The sequence below is a fragment of the Parasteatoda tepidariorum genome, chromosome 1 (genome assembly GCF_982258835.1).
Source record: "Parasteatoda tepidariorum strain Cologne lab strain chromosome 1, Ptep-v5.0, whole genome shotgun sequence".
Lineage (NCBI taxonomy): Eukaryota > Metazoa > Arthropoda > Arachnida > Araneae > Theridiidae > Parasteatoda > Parasteatoda tepidariorum.
The window spans coordinates 79,684,291-79,705,110 of NC_141755.1; the positions used below are offsets into that span (position 1 = coordinate 79,684,291).

At 29.3% G+C, this 20,820-nt stretch overlaps 1 protein-coding gene across 1 annotated transcript in view; it reads right to left on the bottom strand.

Annotated features, from left to right (window-relative positions):
• Nucleotides 1-7,979: 7,979 nt before the first annotated feature.
• LOC107453545 (orexin receptor type 2-like) overlaps nucleotides 7,980-20,820 on the bottom strand; it is a 102,068-nt gene continuing 89,227 nt past the window's right edge. Inside the window, exons 3-6 of the mRNA XM_043048897.3 lie at nucleotides 17,147-17,540; nucleotides 15,634-15,802; nucleotides 10,251-10,363; nucleotides 7,980-8,466 (exon numbers count right to left, since the gene is read on the bottom strand). Coding sequence (XP_042904831.2) covers nucleotides 8,306-8,466; nucleotides 10,251-10,363; nucleotides 15,634-15,802; nucleotides 17,147-17,540 — 837 coding nt within the window. The 3' untranslated portion in view covers nucleotides 7,980-8,305. The remainder of the gene's footprint in view (nucleotides 8,467-10,250; nucleotides 10,364-15,633; nucleotides 15,803-17,146; nucleotides 17,541-20,820) is intronic.

A 20,820-nucleotide genomic window follows, 5' to 3' on the forward strand; every position in this document is an offset into this window, starting at 1 on the left:
ACACCGGTGTTCCATGCTAGATTTCACAGCCATAAATTATTAGAACTCTAAATTTAATATTTTTACTTTTTTAGATTTAAATTAACAAAAAATAATGTAAAAAGTATGAAAAATATCTTTAATAAATTTTTTTGCTTGAAAGGGTTACACACGATGTTATTTCAAAATATTTCAGACTTGCGGCTGTAATTTTTCAGCATCTAATTTTGCGTTTTTTTTCCCTTTATTTGCATCTATTTGCATGAATATCAATTTATAAATCTGACATTTTTTTGTTCGAAAGATAAAAAAATGTAAGTGCGATCAATAATTGATTTTTTTCTGAACAGTAAAAAATTTTGAAAATTAACCCAATATTTTAATGATTCAAGTTCAATGGAATTTTTAAAAATGAAATCTAAAATATTCATTAAATCAATGAGAATATTAAAAATTCCATTTTTTTGCAATATTTTTTGAAACTTAATAACTTACCACTTAAAAAAATATGACATCTTCTTTAAAACGACATTTAACTGCTCAGGTTTTCATAATAATTATTTACATAAAGAAACGTATGTGCAAAAAAACATAATTTAAACTTTTAAATATTTATAGTTTTTGCAATTTCTTTTTGAAATATTATAAAGATAAAAATAAAAACTTACAATTAAAATCAAAACTTTATGAAAACAAAACATGACTATGGCTTTAGTAAGCAATAGCTTCGACATTTTCAATTAAACAAATTAATTAAAAAAATATATCGTAAATTGTAAAATACATTAAAAGTAGTGGAAATTTTTTTTTGTGAAACTAAATGACCAACGACGTAACACATCAACCTACAATGAACAGAAATCTCACCTAATTCAACCCAATTTACTTAAATTTTTAACTGCATGAATGTTGTGTCTTTTTTGTTGCATGTGGAATATTTTTTTTTTTGAAAAATGTGAAAATATTGAACGATAGATGCTTTGAAAATAAAATGTTACAATTTAATTAACTGGAAACTGAAAATTTCACAAGAAGCTTAATAGCAACGAAAAGTTAATTATTAAAATATACTAGGAGGCTCCGCCCCCTGCTCGCTAACGCTCTCCATCCCCCGAGAATTGCTACGCAATCCTATGTGGTTCACGCCGTGAACCATGGCTCGCTGCTCTCGCTCGCCAATAAACACAATGTTCTAGCACAAAGACATAATATATTATCATCAAAGACATAGTATTTTATCATCAAAGACATAGAATTGTACTTATGTAGAAGAATTCTATCAATGTTCTTATTGGATTTTAAAAAAGTATATTAGCTATTTAGATTGTACATGGTGAAAAAAATCAAAACATTAGCTAAATAAGAAACATATTAGCAAAATAAATTATCAAATATTGCTTCACTAATATTCTGTATTTTAAAGCGCGAAAATTCAATCCATAAATAAACGCGAAATATAAAAAAATTCAATGCATTCAATACAAACACTTAAACGTTTTTTAGACGTTTAGGTAGCTCGCAGTAGAAAAATATCAATTCAACAGCGGCCTTTTAAAGCATTTTCACTTCATTTAATTAATTAATTCCTAATTGAGTTTAAATTAAATATTGTCATGTTTTTAGTGCATGAATCTGAATTGAACAACCTGATAATGCTCACTCTGGTTATTGTTATCTGGTTGCTCACTACGTGCTCTTGCGCGCCGAATCCAATCAATTAAAAATGAAAACTGTTGCCAGCGCGAGAAAAGAAATATCATCGGTTTTATTGATGCATACACACATACGTACGTATTAGCGTTTTATATAATAAGAAGATAGATACTGCTAATAAAAAATGTACTGCTTAATAAAATTGATAGAAATTTAAGTTATCGAGACTGCGAGCAAAACGGACTTTAAAAAGCGTAGTTTTCAAGTGTATAATATTTTGTTTCATCTATTAGAGATGTATGTTTCTGAATTGTGTGGATTTATATTTATACAGGGATGTTCAACATGAAACTGCTTTGTAAAAAAATTCCAGATCAAATAAAAATTATATCATAATATCTTACGGTAAAATGGATTTTATAAGTGCTGCCGGTACTTAATACCCTATTTTGATCAGGAAATTTTTACAGTGCGGTTGTACTTAAAGCCTCGTGGCAATTAAATTATTTAATGGATCGAAATGAAACATTAAATGTAAATTATTTAGATTATAGAACCAAGGTTTACATCAGAATTTGTTTTGTTAACATTTCGCAAACAAGGACACATAATGCAGTGAAAAGAAAAATAATAATTAGAAATCTGAAAAACAGAATATTTCATTAATTTCAGCACCATTGACAGCGTTGTTTAATGTTAACCGTCAAAGTATGCCCTACTTGCATACCTTGGTGGTCAACATTACGCAAATACTTGCATATTTGCATAATTTACATATTGTTTTAGTAGTACAGTGCAATCGATAAAAAAATTTCGAACACTCGCTTTCGGATGGAAATCTCGGCCACATGATCTAAATAGCGTATCGTACGCTGTAAAAAAATTTTTGGTGTAAAGGTAAGCTAAATAAGTTTTTAATTAGAAAATTTTAGTTACTGCACAAAACATTATACAAAATTGACAAAATATCAGTTGTTTGAAGGAATTAGTGAGAATATATTACTAAAAATGAGTTTTTTTAAAACGAAATGTTTTCGCAGTTAAGCTATAAATTGATCCTAATGCTTATGAAAATCTGTGTTATCAGTAATCAAGCAACCAAAAATGAAAGAATAGATAAGTAAAACTATAACAGTGACTGCATGCACGGTAAAAAAAAATTAGTGTACCTTAACATTAAAAATAGTGGCAACTAAGCACCAATTGTTCTTACAATGTAATTTAATTCGTATTCGTTTTATAGAATCGAAGCTTAAAGTTTCTAAATAACGCCTAGTTCATTTTGATCACACTTTACTTTTTAAGAACTGCTATAGACAATGCTGTCAAACTACGTAGCAAATGTTAAAAAAGATTTTTTTTTTAAATAAAAAATATAGTGGTGTTTCTACTTAAGTTTATGAAGTTTCAAGAGAATCCTTGTTTTACAAAACAAAATTTTATTGGAAATACATTTTTATACAATATTCACATCAATAATAGTTTCGTGTAAAATACATTTTGCCATTTTACATAAAATCATGTGTTATTAAGTATTTTTTTCAGGTATGCGTGCAAATGACATCATGGGTGACACAATCTTTGGAAATTATTTATGTTTGTTAAAATCACAAAAATATACTTATATATCAACAATATATTTATATATTATGGGATGATGGGAAAACATTGTACAGACTTTGGTTGTTTATCTGCCTGAATGAGATAAAAGTATAATAATAAAACTATATTACTAGTTACGTTTATTTAAGAAGTACATATTCTTACGTTATGTTCAAAGAAAATAATTAAAGCAAAAAATCGTTTATTGTGTGTCCATAAATTAGCATTTATTCGAATCATGACGTTTACCACATTTATTGTACTGCATTTTAAGAGAATGTATTTAATGTACGAACTAGCTGAATACCCGTTCTTCATACGGGTTGAAAAAAATAAATCATCAATAAATTGGCATTTATCAAAACTATTAAATCATGCAAAAAACTAAGAGACATATACCAACACAAATAATGAAGATAAAATAGCTCTTATATTTTTCATATATTATTATTTATTGCCCTTTCTGGTGACTTTACGTTGTGAGAATAAGGAAAAAATGTTTTTAGAATTTCATGCCATCGAAATAACGTTTAACTGTTTTCAGTATCATCTGGCATAGTGTCGTTGGTAGGCGCTAACTCATGATATTCAAAATTTACCGCGCAATTCTATACTTATTCAGTTCATGGCTTGCAGGGGAGATGTAAAAAGCCTATTACCACAGTACCTCTTACGTCCTAAAGAATACAGATTAGTAAGTCAAAAGAACAAAGTTAATTAGAAATTTGTAATCGATAGATAATTTAAAAACATCTACAATATTTCATAGTGTTTTTCAATTTTTCGTTTTATAAAGTTAATTAATTAATGCAGGTAACGGTTTATGCTTAAATATAAATTGTCGATTTAGCTTTTTTTGGCATTTTAGTGCGTAGTTTTAATATTTTTGTTATGTTATTTAATATTTTTGTTTTACAGTACTGTCGTAAGAGTCAAGATTTCACAGAACTATTTAGTTTCAGGGAAGCTTAAAAAATTGCCAATTCACGCCATAGATGCTTAATTTTGGAAATAAGTTGTGGTAATAACTACCTAATATACTAATATAAGTACAAGTTGTAATAAGCTTTTTTTACGGCCATTTTAAATAACGGTCATTTTAAGAAAGTAAAAAAATTTAGTAAAGATTAATGAGTCAAAATGAGGGCCCTTTGGTTTTATGATAATTTTTGTTCAATTTTGTTGAAAATCCGTTTTTTTGTTACCGTGATATTCTTTGCTTTTAATGATTTAACTTTATTTTATAATCTTCGCTGAACAGCCGACCCAGTTTTTTGGGTTTTCGACTACTAATGTTCAACTCCTTAAACTTGTAATTTTGAACCCGATCCAGAAGACATGGAAACTCCTGGATCAAGTATTGGGAGAAATTTGTCCTCTTGGAGAACTTTTTAATGGAACTAACTCGTATTTGCGTTACATGGAGAGGAAGATCGCGAGAACCTCCCACGGTTAGCCTGACTGCAAAGGGACTCTAACCCATGATCCGTCTACCACTGAGGATATTTCACGTCAGCTCTGTGGTCGGCGCAAACCGGATGAGGAATTCGTATCGACCAACAGTCGGTGGGATTCGAACCCGGTTCATTTCATTGGAAGGCGAACGCTCTATCCCCTCAGCCATCGCGGCTCTTGCTTTTAAAGATGTCACCTTCGGGTAACCACAACTTTTGTTTACCTCTACGTGATTAGTTATTGATACATTTTCATATGTATGTCTATTTTCAAATCACCAAACATAATAACACGCTAATTGTAAACTATTACCAAGCCGTACTTGTAATTCATGAAAATAATCATGGTACTACTTCATTTCGGAAAGCCATATTGAAAAGGCATGACAATTTTTACTAGCTTCCAAAATTGAATTAACAAAATGTTAGTTCTGTATGCATTTATCACCACATGAACTAACTAATACGATTCGTGTCAATAATAGTTAGGTAATTTTTTAATGCCTCCTGAGACTATACTAACCAGTAGCACTAATCGAATGGCATTAATCATTTTTTTAGAAATAATATCATAATACTGCAATATATTTTAGCCCTGCTGCAAATTATCTCGATGAACTGGTACTTCAAAATATTTATTTTTTGTTATTTGTAGTCCTTTTCTATTATCTTTCCAACTCGTAACATTTTTAAAAAATAAGAGTTTAAGTAGCTAAAATACTTCACTTTACATATTTACATTTACATAAATAAACATATTATACGTATTTTTTCACCATGATTGTAAAAATTAACCTCAATTTTCAATTTTCGTCATGAATTGGTTTTTAGTATTGGTCTTTCGGTTTTCTGTGAAGTTTTAATGTAGGCAATTGAGTCCGACGTGTTTTCGAACATATGTACATCAAATTTGTTGCAGATAGATTCAGAATTGTGGATTTGCATAGGGTACATGCATGCACACATATACATACATACATATATACATATATACACATATACATACACATATACATATATACACATATACATACATACACATATACATATATACACGTATACATACATACACATGTAGATACATACACATATACATACATACACATATACATACAGACACATATACATAAAAACATTCTATTTTCTTTATATAGACTAACTTAATACCCGTTCTTATTACGGGGTGAAGAAAAGAAGAAAAATAAATCATCTAATAAATAAGTATTGATCAACACTACAAAATCAAAACTGAATGACATACATACTGACACAATTAATTAAGTTAAAACAATTCCATTTTTTTAAATTTTAGTATTTGTTGCTCTTCCCGGTGGCTTTATGTTATTAGATTAAGCTAATCGTGTTTCAAGGAGAGTTCAGCCCTTCAAAATAAAAATAATTATATTCTGTATCATTTGGCTTAATACTATTGCTTGTGGTCAACTCCTGATAATTAAAAATTACGATAATCGCCAATTTTCTCCTGCACAAATCCGTTTCGGTGGGCAGTAAAAACCTATTTTCTCAGAGGTATCTGGGTACCTACATTAGTATATTTAATATTTATTAGAAAACACCAATTAACATAATAGTAATAGTATACCCATTACTAAAATTAAGCATCATTAGAGTCAATAACAATAAAGCGATTTTTTAAGATTTTTCTAAATGAGGAAGCATCTTTTCTCCATTAATTTAGCTTTTAAACAACCCCTCTGTCTTAAAGTCCGACGACAACAACAACAACTAAAATTAGTCAATCGTAATTTTCAAAAATAATAACCAATGACACGAATATTTTTATAATAATTTTTGGCGAACGAACTAATATTGGTACTTATTTTGAATGCCGTAAAAAATTCTCTAAAACTATTATTGACGCAGTAATGCTTAGTTAAATCAGGAATTAAATAATTCTGGTATTGTCATTCTGAATTTTGTGGCAATGAGATAATATTAAAGATGCGTAATGTAAACTACTGTGGAAATAAAGTTTTACCTCCTTCCGAAACGGATAAGTACCCAAGTATCACCAAGTATCACATTGAACCACCTAATGTATAACCTTTATTTTTTTATTATTTATTGTATACTCCGGTGCGACTTTATACTATAAAATTAACCATAATCTGAGTTACTTCAACTCATTAAAAGAATGATTAACTATACATATAGTAGGTGAATCCTAGAGTAGCCCACCCTGTGGCGATATTTTTAAATCTCGCCAAGCACTTTTTGAAATCTCGCTAAACTGAGTTTCTCGAAGATATTTCGCGGAGGTATGTTGCAACCAATTTTTACTTTATTTTATTGGAAATATTTTAATATGCAATAATTTAAATTTTTTTTAATAATAAAACCCCAACAGTGATCCAAGTAATAATCACCAAATTAGCGAGATTTCAAAAAGTAGCCAAAAGGAGTGCTATTCTAGGATTTTACCCATATATTATAATTATAAATGTGATATTTAGATTTTACGGTATTGTTTTTATGGCTTAAAAGATAACTTCAATTTTATTTCATTGGTTCTTGCTGAGTTGCCACTAATTGAATTTATAGAAACACAATTAAAAAGAGTATCAATATAAGAAACACGTGATTCTTATATCGATACATACCTTTTGAGCTATGAATTCGCTGACGTCATTTCCATAAATTGCAAAATTATTAACGTTGATTTTACTTGTGGTTACTTAACGTAGGAAACAGAAGATAAAGAATTCATAAGAACGTTCGATAAAACTAATTTTTGATTACCGCTGCAATCACTTATGTCACAAAATATGCTTTAAATTCTATGGAAAATTCATTCATTGGGATGTAGTGCGCAAATCAGTCATCGGTGAGAGTTTTAAAGTAGACAATCAGTATCTTTCAACATGTACACAACAAATTTAGTGCGGATGGATTCAGAATAGCGAATTTGTATCAAATGCATGCACACACACATATAAACATTCTGATTGATTTATATATACATATAACGATACATTATCAAATCTAAAATGTCTTTGAAACATCTGCAGCAAAAGTACATTTTATTAGAATTTAAAAATTGTATTTTTATTGTATATATTGTAATAATGTATAAAACAAAAACATATATGTATATCAGGAATAATTTATGCATATTTTATTTATAAATTAACCATTCATAATTAAAATTGTATTTATAAATTATTTTAGCTTAATGCATGGCTCGCCATATGCAACTAATCATTTTTATTTAAATTTCAATAATATATGACACAAGTTAAATTGAATATCAGTCAATGATATTAAGTTACAAATAATTTTTTCTTTTTTCTTTAAAAAGTCTCATAAACTTTAAAAGATTTTACATATTTATAAACATATTAATTTTTTCCACCTGACCAGTTGTACCGGGTAAAAATAAAACTTCTCGCAAACTCTAATTGATAAATGCTTTTATTTTTCTGTTATTAAACTTGCTCGTAAAAGTTTCAGGAACAGGAAAATAAATGCCAAAAAATATCAGCTCATCAGGGCAACCTATTAATCACCGTTTCAGCAGGTTTGATCACTGCTGGTGAGGGAGTACGCCTATTCCTGCATGTGGATAAATTCGATTTTCGAAAAAAATTAGGTAAACGTCATGATTTATCAATGGCATTCAGATTTATATTTTCCATTTGCGTCACAGACGTGGAAAATCTGTATTTAGCTCCTGTCATGCGTTCTCCTCTCCATCCTCTATAAGAGTTTTTGCAGCAATAACAGCACAAAAAGTTCTTAAACTCTTTCCGGAATTTTCCTGAAAACAAAAAGGGGAAATGAATATAAACACAGAGAATAAATTGCCGGATTTATGTTGTAAATTTATGCAACATTTATTATCGTTCCTCTATTTTGTTTTTTAAAAAATGAATAAAAAAAATAAACAGTTTTAAGACACGCTTTTTTGCATTAATAAAAACGTTTCATTACTATTATTATTCATTACTATTACTACCATGTGAAATGTAACTATAACACTAAATAAAAAAAATTAAAACAAAATTTTAAAAATTGTGATTGTCGAAAGGCGATGACAGGTTCTCCATCGGCAAAATGGTTGTTGTCTAGTTCCAGTTAAACTGTAATAGGATCCAGTTTGAACTGTAGGTTAGAATTTCTGATTCTTAATTAAAACAATGAAAACAAAAATATCGTTCAAATGATGAAATTCTCTTTTATTCACAACTCAAGAAGTATTTATGGGATCTCTCTGGTCCCATATCTCAAAAATAAACTCACCAACTTAATGCATAACAAAATTATAAGCGTAAAAAAGAATTCTAAAAAAATTATCAAACAGCAGCGATAGCAACGCATGCACGCTGTTGACAATTACTCTTAACACAGTTGAAAAGTGTGGTAACGTCCAATAAGGTGCGCACGCCATCAATCCCAAAACAACACCCATTTTGACGATGGGTAAAAAAAAACAAACTAAATGGGTCCAAGGATCACTTAGATCTCTCCAAATTGAAGTTTCAAAGTCTTTCAAATACGGGCCTTTGAAAGTGTTTGTATGGAAATAGTTGAATTATTTTATACAATCGAAACGATTAAAAAAAACTGGCGTGAAATGCACGGAAATATTTTGTCATGAATTCGTACGTTTAGCAGGTGTTTCTTTGTTAATTTTATGGAAACTTAATCATTAAATAAAAGAGAACTCAATCTTTCATTCGTATATCGAAAACTGCATTTCTACTAGCGTAGTGCTATTTATATTGCCGTAATTAACTAACTAACTAATTTAACTGGAAGCATAAATAATTGGAAACAACTATTACCATGATCGTAAAAGATGAATGTCTTTTAGCAATTTTTTAAAGAAAGGTCCTAAACATTTTTAATGTACCAGGAGATAATGGCTTGTGATGAAAAGCACTAAATCTTCAATATTTGCAATATTTTTAAGAAAAGAATGACATGTTAAAGTTCGTAAAACAACATAGAATGATATCAGCTGGTCATGTGGTCTGCGTGCCAACCGAAAGCACCCTTTTTACAATTCTTAATGCTAGATCATTAGGGAAATGTTCAACAGGAAGATCAGGTACATTGACTGTGTTGAGACAATCTACAAGGCTATCACATTAGTTAATTGGTAGCGATGTACCCCTCAAGACCATGTTTAGATGGAAAACAATTATGGATAAGACTATGAACCACCCTGGGTTATCAAACCATTTATGATTATGATCTACTAAATAGATGCTTTAGCACAACTCATGCTCAAGTGACTGAACAGACCACGAAAAAATCAATATGCATTTCCTAAATAGAGTGCATTACAGATGGTATGATTAATTATAGTTTTAAATTAATGAACCCACAAAAAAGTCATTAAAAAGTGGATTTGAGTAAAATTATTAAAAACATTTGATCAAATGTTTAGGAAATATAATCAATGGAAATTTTTTACACTATACAAGAAAGTCTCATCGTAGCCCATACGTCGTCATGGATACAATTTTTTTAAAATCAAAATAACTGTACAGTTTCATACTAGAACAATTAACAAATATTTTTTAATAAATTGCTTACCATTCATGAAGTTGTAGATTATTGGGTTGATGGAGCTATTTGCGTAGCACAGCCAATGAGATAACAGAGACGCTACTGTGGTAACTGGATTTTGTGGAAGTCCAACTGTATACCTATAGGATAAGTAATTATCTATTTGTAATAAACGGTAATATTAATTAGTGAGTTATGTTTCTGGAATGTACTCAGTAACCAAAACATTTAGGACACCATCAAACACTGAGTTGATCACCTATTATCTTTGATCACATCTGAAATTCTTCAGTGGATGGATTCGACAATAGAAAGATGATAGGTTTGATGGAGCTATTTGCGTAGCATAGCCAATGCGATAATAGAGAAGCAGCTGTGGTAACTGGATTTTGTGGGAGTCCAACTGTGTATCTATAGGTACAAACAAAACATAATAGGTAAACAAAAGATAGCAATTAGTGACTTAAATTTATAGAAATGTATTCAGTAGCCATCTAATAGTGTGCTGACCATCTATTATTTTTATGTTATAGCAGATGAATTCAACAAGTAGTTGAATTATGAATTCAACAGTTACAAGTATGAATTCAACAGTTATAAGTATGAATTCAACAGTTGTTGAAGATTATTTGAGTTTTTTTTTTGTCGGCTGCATATGATAGGAGAATCAGTTGGTCCTACCTATGAATGGAACTAAATTTGGAAGAGGAATGTATCTGGAAACAGTATCAAAGCTCTCAATAGTGAAATTTAATAACAATCCAAATTGTTAGTTTAACTCATGGAACCACTTCTACTAAATAATTTTTATATTTTTGAGTTAAAATGAACTTTCTTAGATTTACCACTATTAAAGAAAGAAAGAGAGAAATATTCACTCACGTCTACTTTTGAAAGATGCTACCATGCCTCCAGACTCTTTTATATGTTGCGTGATTTGAATCCTTTACTGTTACAAGTAAAGCACTGTCTGTGCATACCAGAAAATGTTAAGCAGTTATTTCGGTATTTTCAAGCTTTGGAATATATGGTTTTTGTTTATTAGATAGTTATTGTTTCCTCACCAACCGCAGCATTGACAATCAACTCCTAGACTATTTCCTGGGTAAGGACGTTCGATCTGGTCTATCTAAAGGACCATCAATAGAAAAGAAATTCTAAAGAACTTATAGTAAGTAAACTTAAAGTAATGCCGACAAAACTAAAAGTAAGGTCAGTTACCAACAACTTTTCCCTCTTGTCAGGCTCTATGGCAACCAACATTGGAATGAGTTCTAAGATTACGAAAAAGTTACGGTTTTTACCCTTTTACATTCTAACGTTTCTTTTGATTTCGCTCGAGAGAGGAAATCTACAATGATTATTCTACGAGTGGAATCTTGTTCTCAGAGGAACCTCCCCCATTCATGTGGATGTAGAACGTAGGAAGATAGAAATTACACACTGGTCAATGAGTCATGCCAGATGTCACGTGGCAAGATGGAAAAGCTGTTAGCATCTTGCCTAAAATCATGAATACTGAAGTAAATCAAGCTAGCTTTTCGTAAATTACTATAGGATTGGTAGGGAAAGCTATAATCTAAAAGTAATTACATCAGAAATTAACTTCTCTTTTCTTGCATATTTTTACATTTTGGATGTTTCTTATTATAACGAATTTTTTTTACATAGGAGTTATTATCCTCGCTCCTTTATTTGAAGTGATATTTAATGAATGCTTAGATTTTTCGATGGAAAAAACTTAATTGTTGATTTAACCCCTCCACTTATAAATATGAAAAACTAAGTAAATTATTTGCTATACCTAATTTAATAGAATTGTGCAAACAAAATAATTAATCCTTTATGAATATAGTTGCTTGAAAAGTGTAAACTAAATATTTCACCTTTTGCGACTTTTTTAACTTGAATAACAATACAACTAGAACTGTATGAGTTAGTTTTAGATTGAATTGTGCAAATCAAATAATGTGAATTTCTATAAATTTTGTTGCTTAAATAAAGCAAAGTAAATAATTAACATTTTATGATTTAATTCTTATATAATTTTACTCTGGTTTATAACTTGATTTTCTATGAAGAAAATTTTGTTCTCAGAAAGAGGAGAAAAGCGATACTGAGTACATTCCAGCCTTATGTTGTGTATTTAAATTTGTTATTAAAGTGGATCTATGGTTATAATTGCAGTCAAAAATTCAATCTTCAACTTAGAAAATAATTGAAAGACAATTTATTACATTTCAGATAAAAGATCCGGTGTATATCTGTAACCACTGGCATATATTTAATTTATTGGTTTTTGAAAAATTTCTATTTTTACAGTGTTAATATTATGAATACCATAGTCACTGACCACATCATATGTCCACCATGTAAATTAAGTTGCACACAGCTTCAACCATTGCTTATGGTTATACAATGCATCATAAATTAATTGTTTGGCCATGGTAGGGTGAAGTGAGCTATGCGTAGTTACAATACCATAAATATTCAAAAGCTTTCGTTTTTAAAAATATAATAAAATTTGAATGACACTCAAAAACTACTGAACTACTACTACTACAAACTCAAAAACTACTACTATTTCTGAAATCCTATATGATTATAATTTAATTTAAATGATTTGAAAGCTCCTTACATTCAAAGCTGTGTAATACTTTTTCAAACAAATAAAATACAGTTTAATAGATGGAACAATTTCTGAAATTAGGTGGTTTCAATAATTTAAATCATTAAAGCAATGATTTTTGATATCGATATCAACGGTGTAATATCAAAATAAAATAATTTAATAATGCAATAGAGTTAATTTGAAGATTCATAATTCAATAGTTAGATTTCGCTATAAGCAATAAGTGTATCAGTAATTATGATATAGATGAAGAGGAATCAACACAACGTCTCAAGTGAGCGGAAAGCTTTGAAGCTGTCGGAGTCGTCGAATCACTTCAATGATTCGTTGGGGAATACGAGTAATTAAAGTGAATGTTAATAATCGAATTAGTTCACTTTGATTTGAATCACTGAATAGGGGATACGTACCACTAACTTGCGACAGATTCAAATCAGCTAATCAAATGACTGCTTCTGATTTGAATCAGCTTCAAGTTTGTGATTCAAATAATCGAATCAGTGTTCAACTCTAGCTGAAATGCTAGTAGATAAATATTTTACAGGAGAGATTGTCCTTCATGCATTCTTAGCGTAATAAAGAATATATATTAAAAATATTCCCTGAATAAATTTCTTTCGTGTCAAATGTAAGTGAAGTATTGACATGAGTAAAAGGATAAATAATAAAATGTATTGTCTTATAATTTCAATTTTAATATTCATAAGATAACAAATTATCTTTACAATGTTTCTTAATTCGATTGTCAGTTAATTATCGCAGAAAGACATGCGATAAACATTTTTTTCTACTTGAAAATAACTGTACCTTTATATGTCAGCGAAGAAAACAGTCACTTTTTTTATCACCAGAGAGTCGATACATAGCTGAGCTAATGAAGAATTTAATTAATGAATATTTTTATTTCTAAATTTTTCAGTTTGTAATAATTAACTAATACAAATACCGAAAAATGAAAATATCATTGAATAAGGATTCTTGATAGGAGCTATCAAGGCAACTTCAAAGTGACGCGAATTTTTGTTTAAATAAAAGATGAAACTCATTTAATAAACTTATTATCTTTCATCTAACAAGTTTTGTTTAAAACATCGTGGATAACAGGGATTAAATTGAAATTTTGTTTCATATTTAAAATAAAATTTGGCATCAAATCTTTGCGGGAAAGTAAATTAAAATTAATTAAGTGCATTTATCAAACTCAAGAATGAGAGTTTTTGAGAAAAAAAAGGGGAAAAAATATTAGATTAGTTATAAAATAAATATTTTTAAAGTTGGATCATTTATTAACTAAGCAAAATGTGTTTTTTTATGGTCTTACATTTTCATGTTTTTCTGAGAATTTAAGTCAAGAATTTCAGGATTATTAATGTTAATTTTTTCAACTAAATATTGGAATTAAGAAAGCAAATTATGCAATTCTATTATGCATGATATCTTTGAACAAAAGACGAATTCTTTTAGTTGGAGTTAGAATAACAGATATTTTCTAAGAGTGAACTTTTTCAGAGCTTCCCTAAAATTTTGAATACATTTAATATTTTTGGATACATATTTTGAATTTGTATGTTTTAAGCGCTTTATTTTGATTTGAATATTCGCATAGATAGAAAAAAAAATCCTTTCCTTAAATAATTTGTTGAACTCACATGTTAATAAAAATTTTCTAAAAGTGTGAAGACTTATAGTAAAAACCGGTAAAAAATTCCGAATGCAAGGAACTGTATTTCCTAAAAAATGAGCAAATTTATTAAAACTATGTCTCTAATTTCTTCCATTATAATACTCTTAATATCAGGAGCATTATAATGAATCAAAGTAAATAGTGGAAAAAGCATTGTTGAACAAGTATTAAAATATTTATGGTATTCTTTATTGCATTTAATCAGGCAATAAAAACAACATTGAAATACGAATTTACTGTCAGAGCTTTCTAAATGCGGAACATGACATCGTATTAACTCTGTAACTGTATCGCTGCTCTTAAAAATAACTCTCCATCTCTTTTTTTCTGACCCTCTCTCTGGTTTGACCTTGCCCTCGAGATAACTCAATATGGCTATGTTCATGGCAAAGAACGGTGGCTATGGTATAACCGCACTGCGAAACGTTATGCCTGCTCCTCTCTACTCTACGGTAACTATAAGATATAAAGTATCTAGCATGACTTAGCATCATGGAAACTTATTTTCATGAAATTATTTTCAATATAAGTAATTCAGCTACTTATACGTGAGATGAATTGTACCCGTGAAAAATTCTCGTTACAAAAATTATAAGTCAAAAACTTTTCCGACACTAATGCAGAACCAATAATTTACCTCATGAACAATTTCATTACAACTTAGAGAATTCCTAATATAGCTTATGATTTTATAAGTCATTAAATATGACGATAAAAGTTGGTCATATAGCTCTCGGGTGTCCTGATATAAGCCATGGGATTTTCAGTACAGCTTATGAACTTTATAATATATCTCATGACAATTATGATACACACAATGAAACTTACAGTAACGTTTATGAAATTCATAAAATAGCTCATCACCGCTTTCATATTATAAGCCAGGATGTTGCTCATGAGATTCATAATATTGCTCCTAAAATCTATGATTGTTTCACAAAGTTTATGATGTAGTTCACGGAATTTGTAATATATGCCAAGAAATAATTGACGTAGTTCATGAATCTTATAATATAGCTCCCGAATTTAATAATATAAAAGGTGAAATAAAATATTTTTGAAATATTTAAACACATGAAGCATTTTGTTTTTACCTTAAAGCGTTAATCAAATGCACAGGAAGATAACATAATCCAAATATAACTACGACTGCTATTAGCATCTTTGCAGCTTTTCGGCGAGATTGGATCTGTCCCTCGCAACTTGGATTCACTGTAATTAATCGTACTGTGGTACCATTCTTACCCTTGTGTTTAGAAATAGCTGAAACAAAAAAAAAATGATTTGAGATTATTGCACATGAATTGAAACAGTGTATTTTAAACTTATTTAATTTTTCTTTGTATAATAAATATTCATTCATAATTAATTTTTGCAGGCGATATTTTAAGTTTAGTCATTTCCTCTCAACGGATTTGTTATGACCCACAAAATATGGTATTGGAGGTAGTGGCAAACAGAAAAATATTACTCAATAATTAAGTGAGAACAGTGTTATTTTTAGACTATTTAGTACTATTTTCTTTTATGGATTATGTTTAGAACTACTAACACCACCCTGAAAATAGCGTACACAATTATGAAACACATTTATCCGAAGATGCAAAAAAGGAATTTTTATAATTATATTTATTATTTTTTACTATGAAATTTAATCATGTGACTAATAATTTACTATGAAATTTAATAAATTTAATAATATTAAATTTAATAAATTTAATAATATTAAATTTAATAAATTTAATAATATGAAATTTAATAAATTTAATAATATGAAATTTAATAATGTGAAGTCAGAATTGTAAGGTATAATAATTTTTATTTCAGTGTATGTTACGTAGTTATAGAATAAACGTAATTATATATAAAGGAATCGATTGAATAATTTTTGAGCTTTAAAGCTTTTAGGAATATTTTTTGAAAAATTTTTATTTCCTGAGAAACAATACAACCGATTCCGTTCAAATTATGGATTTATCCATTTAAGATTATATAAATTTTATATATTTATTATCTATTATACTTTACATATTTATATTATATATTATATTATATATTATTCCTTATGTTATATAATGTGCCTTAATATACAAACTTTTTATTAAATTGAATAATAAGAAATATTTATAAAATACAATTTTTTTGCATAGAATTATCATTCACTAATATAGTTTTTATTATTTATCTATATTTTTCTTCTAATTTGCTTTAGTAGTTCATCAGATTTGGTGAAATACGCTCAAATAAGAAAATAGAAATTAGGGGTCAACTATTTCCTGACTAAACTCTTAAGAATTTGAATCACATTTACCAGCTTACAGCCCTTCCCTCCCGTATTTTTGAGGGTCGAAAATCTGAATTTGAAAAAAGGCATGTTTATTCAGAAAAAATAGTCAGTTTTTGTGTTTGATTTCGCAGGATAAAGATTGTTTGCAAGTTTAAGGTAAGACCCTCAGACCATTAAGATTGAGTGTTAATGCACGAAGATTCTATTATTAGATCGAAATTCATTTAGATGTTCCATTTTGTGCACTAAGCACGTTTCTTAATACTATTAACCCTCCACTATATTACTGCAATTACAGTATAAACAAGGCTTGGATTTACTTGTATGAGTAGGATGATGATTCATTTCCGATGATCCCGGTATGTTCTTGTTCCAGAGCACTTTGGCAATCTGATAGTAGGCTACAATCATCAGCACGAATGGTGCAACATACAAGAACAGCAACAGAAAGAGCTGATATATTCTGGTACTGCTCTCACTCCATGTGTATGTGCAGTCTGTCAAATATATTGTCTCCAAAGGGATTGGATGCCTTTTTGTATCCAGAACTATGGCTTCTGGAGACGCCACCAGGAATGAGACTAACCAGATGAGGAAGATGTGTGTTTTGGCACGTGCTGCTGTGCTTTTAAAGCTCAGGGGGTGACAAATGGCGTACCATCGGTCAATGGAAATGAAGGTTAAAGTCAGCACAGACACACTAACTGAAACACTCTGTAAAAAAAAAAAAAAAAAAAAAAAAAAAAAAAAAAAAAAAAAAAAAAAAAAAAACACGTTATTTGAAGTCACAGTCACCTCAGAAACACTTTCAATTTTATACATGTCACGGCGAAAGACCGAAATCGGTGGTTGTTGACTTTCACCGGTGAATGTCGACAAACACCAAATGCGTCGTTGAAAGATCGAATATCTCATTACATTCTTGTACATTCGGACCCTCACCGGTGTACGTCGACAACCACAGATATGCTTTGGTGAATGTTCGAAATATTTATTACATTCGATTTGATATGAATTTATTCGTGGATATAATTGCATTTATTCGATATTTTAACCCTACACTGATGTTTTTTTAAGGTTAAGTGCCACTGCCCGGTATACCCTACTCTGATATCTTTTTAAGGTTAAGTGCCACTGCCCCGGTATACATTTGCCCGTTATACCCTACACTGATGTTTTTTTAAGGTTACGTGCCACTGCACGGTATACATTTGCCCGGTATACCCTACACTGATTTTTTTTAAGGTCAAGTGCCATTGCCCGGTATATATTTGTCCGATACTCCAAACACTGATGTTTCTCCTAATCTATTGTCAGTAAGTATTAAAATATAGAATAAATATAAATATATCAAATAAATATAATAATATTAACGAATAAATTAATATAAAATTGGATATAACAAATATTTCGGACATTCACCAAAGCGACTATGTGATTGTTGACATTCACCGGTGAGAGTCAGAAATAAGGGTATTTAGCAAATATTTCGGACATATACCAAGCGACTACGTGAATGTTGACATTCACCGGTGAACGTCGACATTCTCCAGATTTCGGTGTTTCATCGTAACATATATACAAATAGTACACGTACTTATATATCGAGAAATATATGGTGAATGGCAACAGTTTTAATTTTATGTGTAAAAATTGAAAGGCGATAAAAAATAATTATTTAAATTTTATTCATCTATCTGAACAAGATTAATTGGAATTAAAAGGGTAACAAATTACGCTTCCTTTTTTTTTAGCTTATTTCAAAAAATGGTAATTCTTCAAGGGTGAACAACACAGTAAAATTATTTTCAAAGAATGAAAACAAAAATATAGCATAATTTGATAGATAATCCTCTTAAGATTATTTTATCAAGATATTGATCTGCTTTTCGTAAAAATGTAAAAGTCACAGACGCGGGACGAGTGTGACATGTATTAATAAATGAACATGTGTGCTCACTCCTATCAAACCATTTTAGGAACGTTCGATTATTTCAAATATTTTATTGAAATAATTTGCTTAAATTATGTAAGAAAAAGAATTAATGGTATTTTCAATAAAATTAGTTAAAATTGTAACTTATTTAGCTGTTATACTTCAAACTTTGATTAATGTTTGCAATAAATATAATTTGCATTGCAAGTAGGAATTTTTTATTGGATAGACTGGTTTTGAGTAATCCGTGTAAATGTAACTTTTTTGTAATTTTTTGAATTTTTTTTAAAATTCCGCCCTTTTGTGAAAAAAATTATTTTTTCCTATGTGTTACGAAAACTAAATTCATGTTGTTAAAAACAATCAAAACGGAATCAAATTTAGAGGATTGTTTCAACTTTTGAATACAGCAATTTATGGATAATTTAAAAATAAATCATAAATATAGTATTATATAAGCTCTAATTTTTTACTTTTTGTAATTGCAGAATGATAAAATGTACAATAAGATAAATTATTTATCACAATCGGTGCAAATTCATTAAAAAAATCCTTTTTTTTTACCAATGACTTGTTCCCCCTTAAACATTTGATGTTAAAACAGTGATAAATGGCGTTTAATTTTTCTGTCCCAATTTTAAAAAAAGTGCATTTGAAGTTTGAAAGGTAACAAATGGTATTTTTTACTGGGCTAATTTTAAAAAAAAAGATAATCCATTTATACTTAGGATGTTTAAAATGTGACGAATGAAATTTTTATTTTCGTTAACCGGAAAGTATTAATTCATCCCTGTGTTTATATTCAAAGGACCAAAAGTGGGAAAAATAACTTTTGTTTTCAAGTCTCTAACAAAAAAAGTATATGCTAATCAGTGTTTTCTATTTGGAATTTAAAGATTAACAAACGATGCTATGAACCTCACATTCATTTCGCAAGCTAAAAATGTGAGATAGTTCGGGAGAAAATTATACACAGAGTTTGCTGATTAATTATAGAAATTGAAACGAACAAAAATATCTTTGTAAGTAATCGGTTTTGTTTGATTTCATGCAAATTGTTTGACAATGAACAACTATCATCAAAAACAGGCCCTCACAGAAACCACTCATCGGAAGAACATTGGGTACTGAGTTATAAAAGGGTGAATTAATGACAATATAAAAGGTGTTTATCTTTGTTTTCCACTGATATGACATATGGATCCATGACATCACCATGGATCTTATCTTTCAACAATGGTACTGTAAAATAACTGCTTTCACAGCAGACGTTCAAAGGTATGTTTATGGCAGGAGTTTCATAGTTAAAACAGGAGTATCCTTTTATGTTAAATGCGACTCTTCCCCACCTTTCTAATTTTATGGTTCGTTTATAATTGATTACAGAAGTAGAAATGAATTTCAAGTATGCTCATTTATCATTTCGTAATTGGGAGAAAGGAACAAAGAATTTAGAAACAATGTACTTTCGGTATTATCCAAACCATTATGGGGCATTTTATAACAGTTCACAGAATGGTCACAGTTAAGAATTAAATTGATCACAATGCAAAAGATCTGTCGCTATTAACTCTTTGAGTGCATGATTTATTTATTTCACAGTAACATTTTCTTAAATTTTTGTAAACTTAAATTGCTAAAAAGGTTTGGAAGATGCCTACGGAATACTTTGAAAATGCCTCCATTTAGTAGTGAAATTTAAATACATTTTTTGAGGGGGGTGGGGCTAATAAAACAAGCTAGTAAAACAAATGTTTAGTAGGCTCCAAGAGTAGAGTAGTCAGGTCGTACAGTTGCAGAAAGTAAAAAAGAAAATAAGAAGAAAGAAAAAAAAACAGGCTAACATGCTATTTTAAATTATATTTTCTAAACATTATCAATATAGGGGATTGCGAGAGCATTGATTAATTATCTAAGGTTACAATTTCGTTTTTCAAAATGTTGGAGTCTGAATGCTAAAATTGGGTAAAGAATAATAAATATACTTCAATAAAATTAAATTTTATTTTAAAACTGTATATTTAATATTGATAGGTAACTATTATGCTTATATTATCA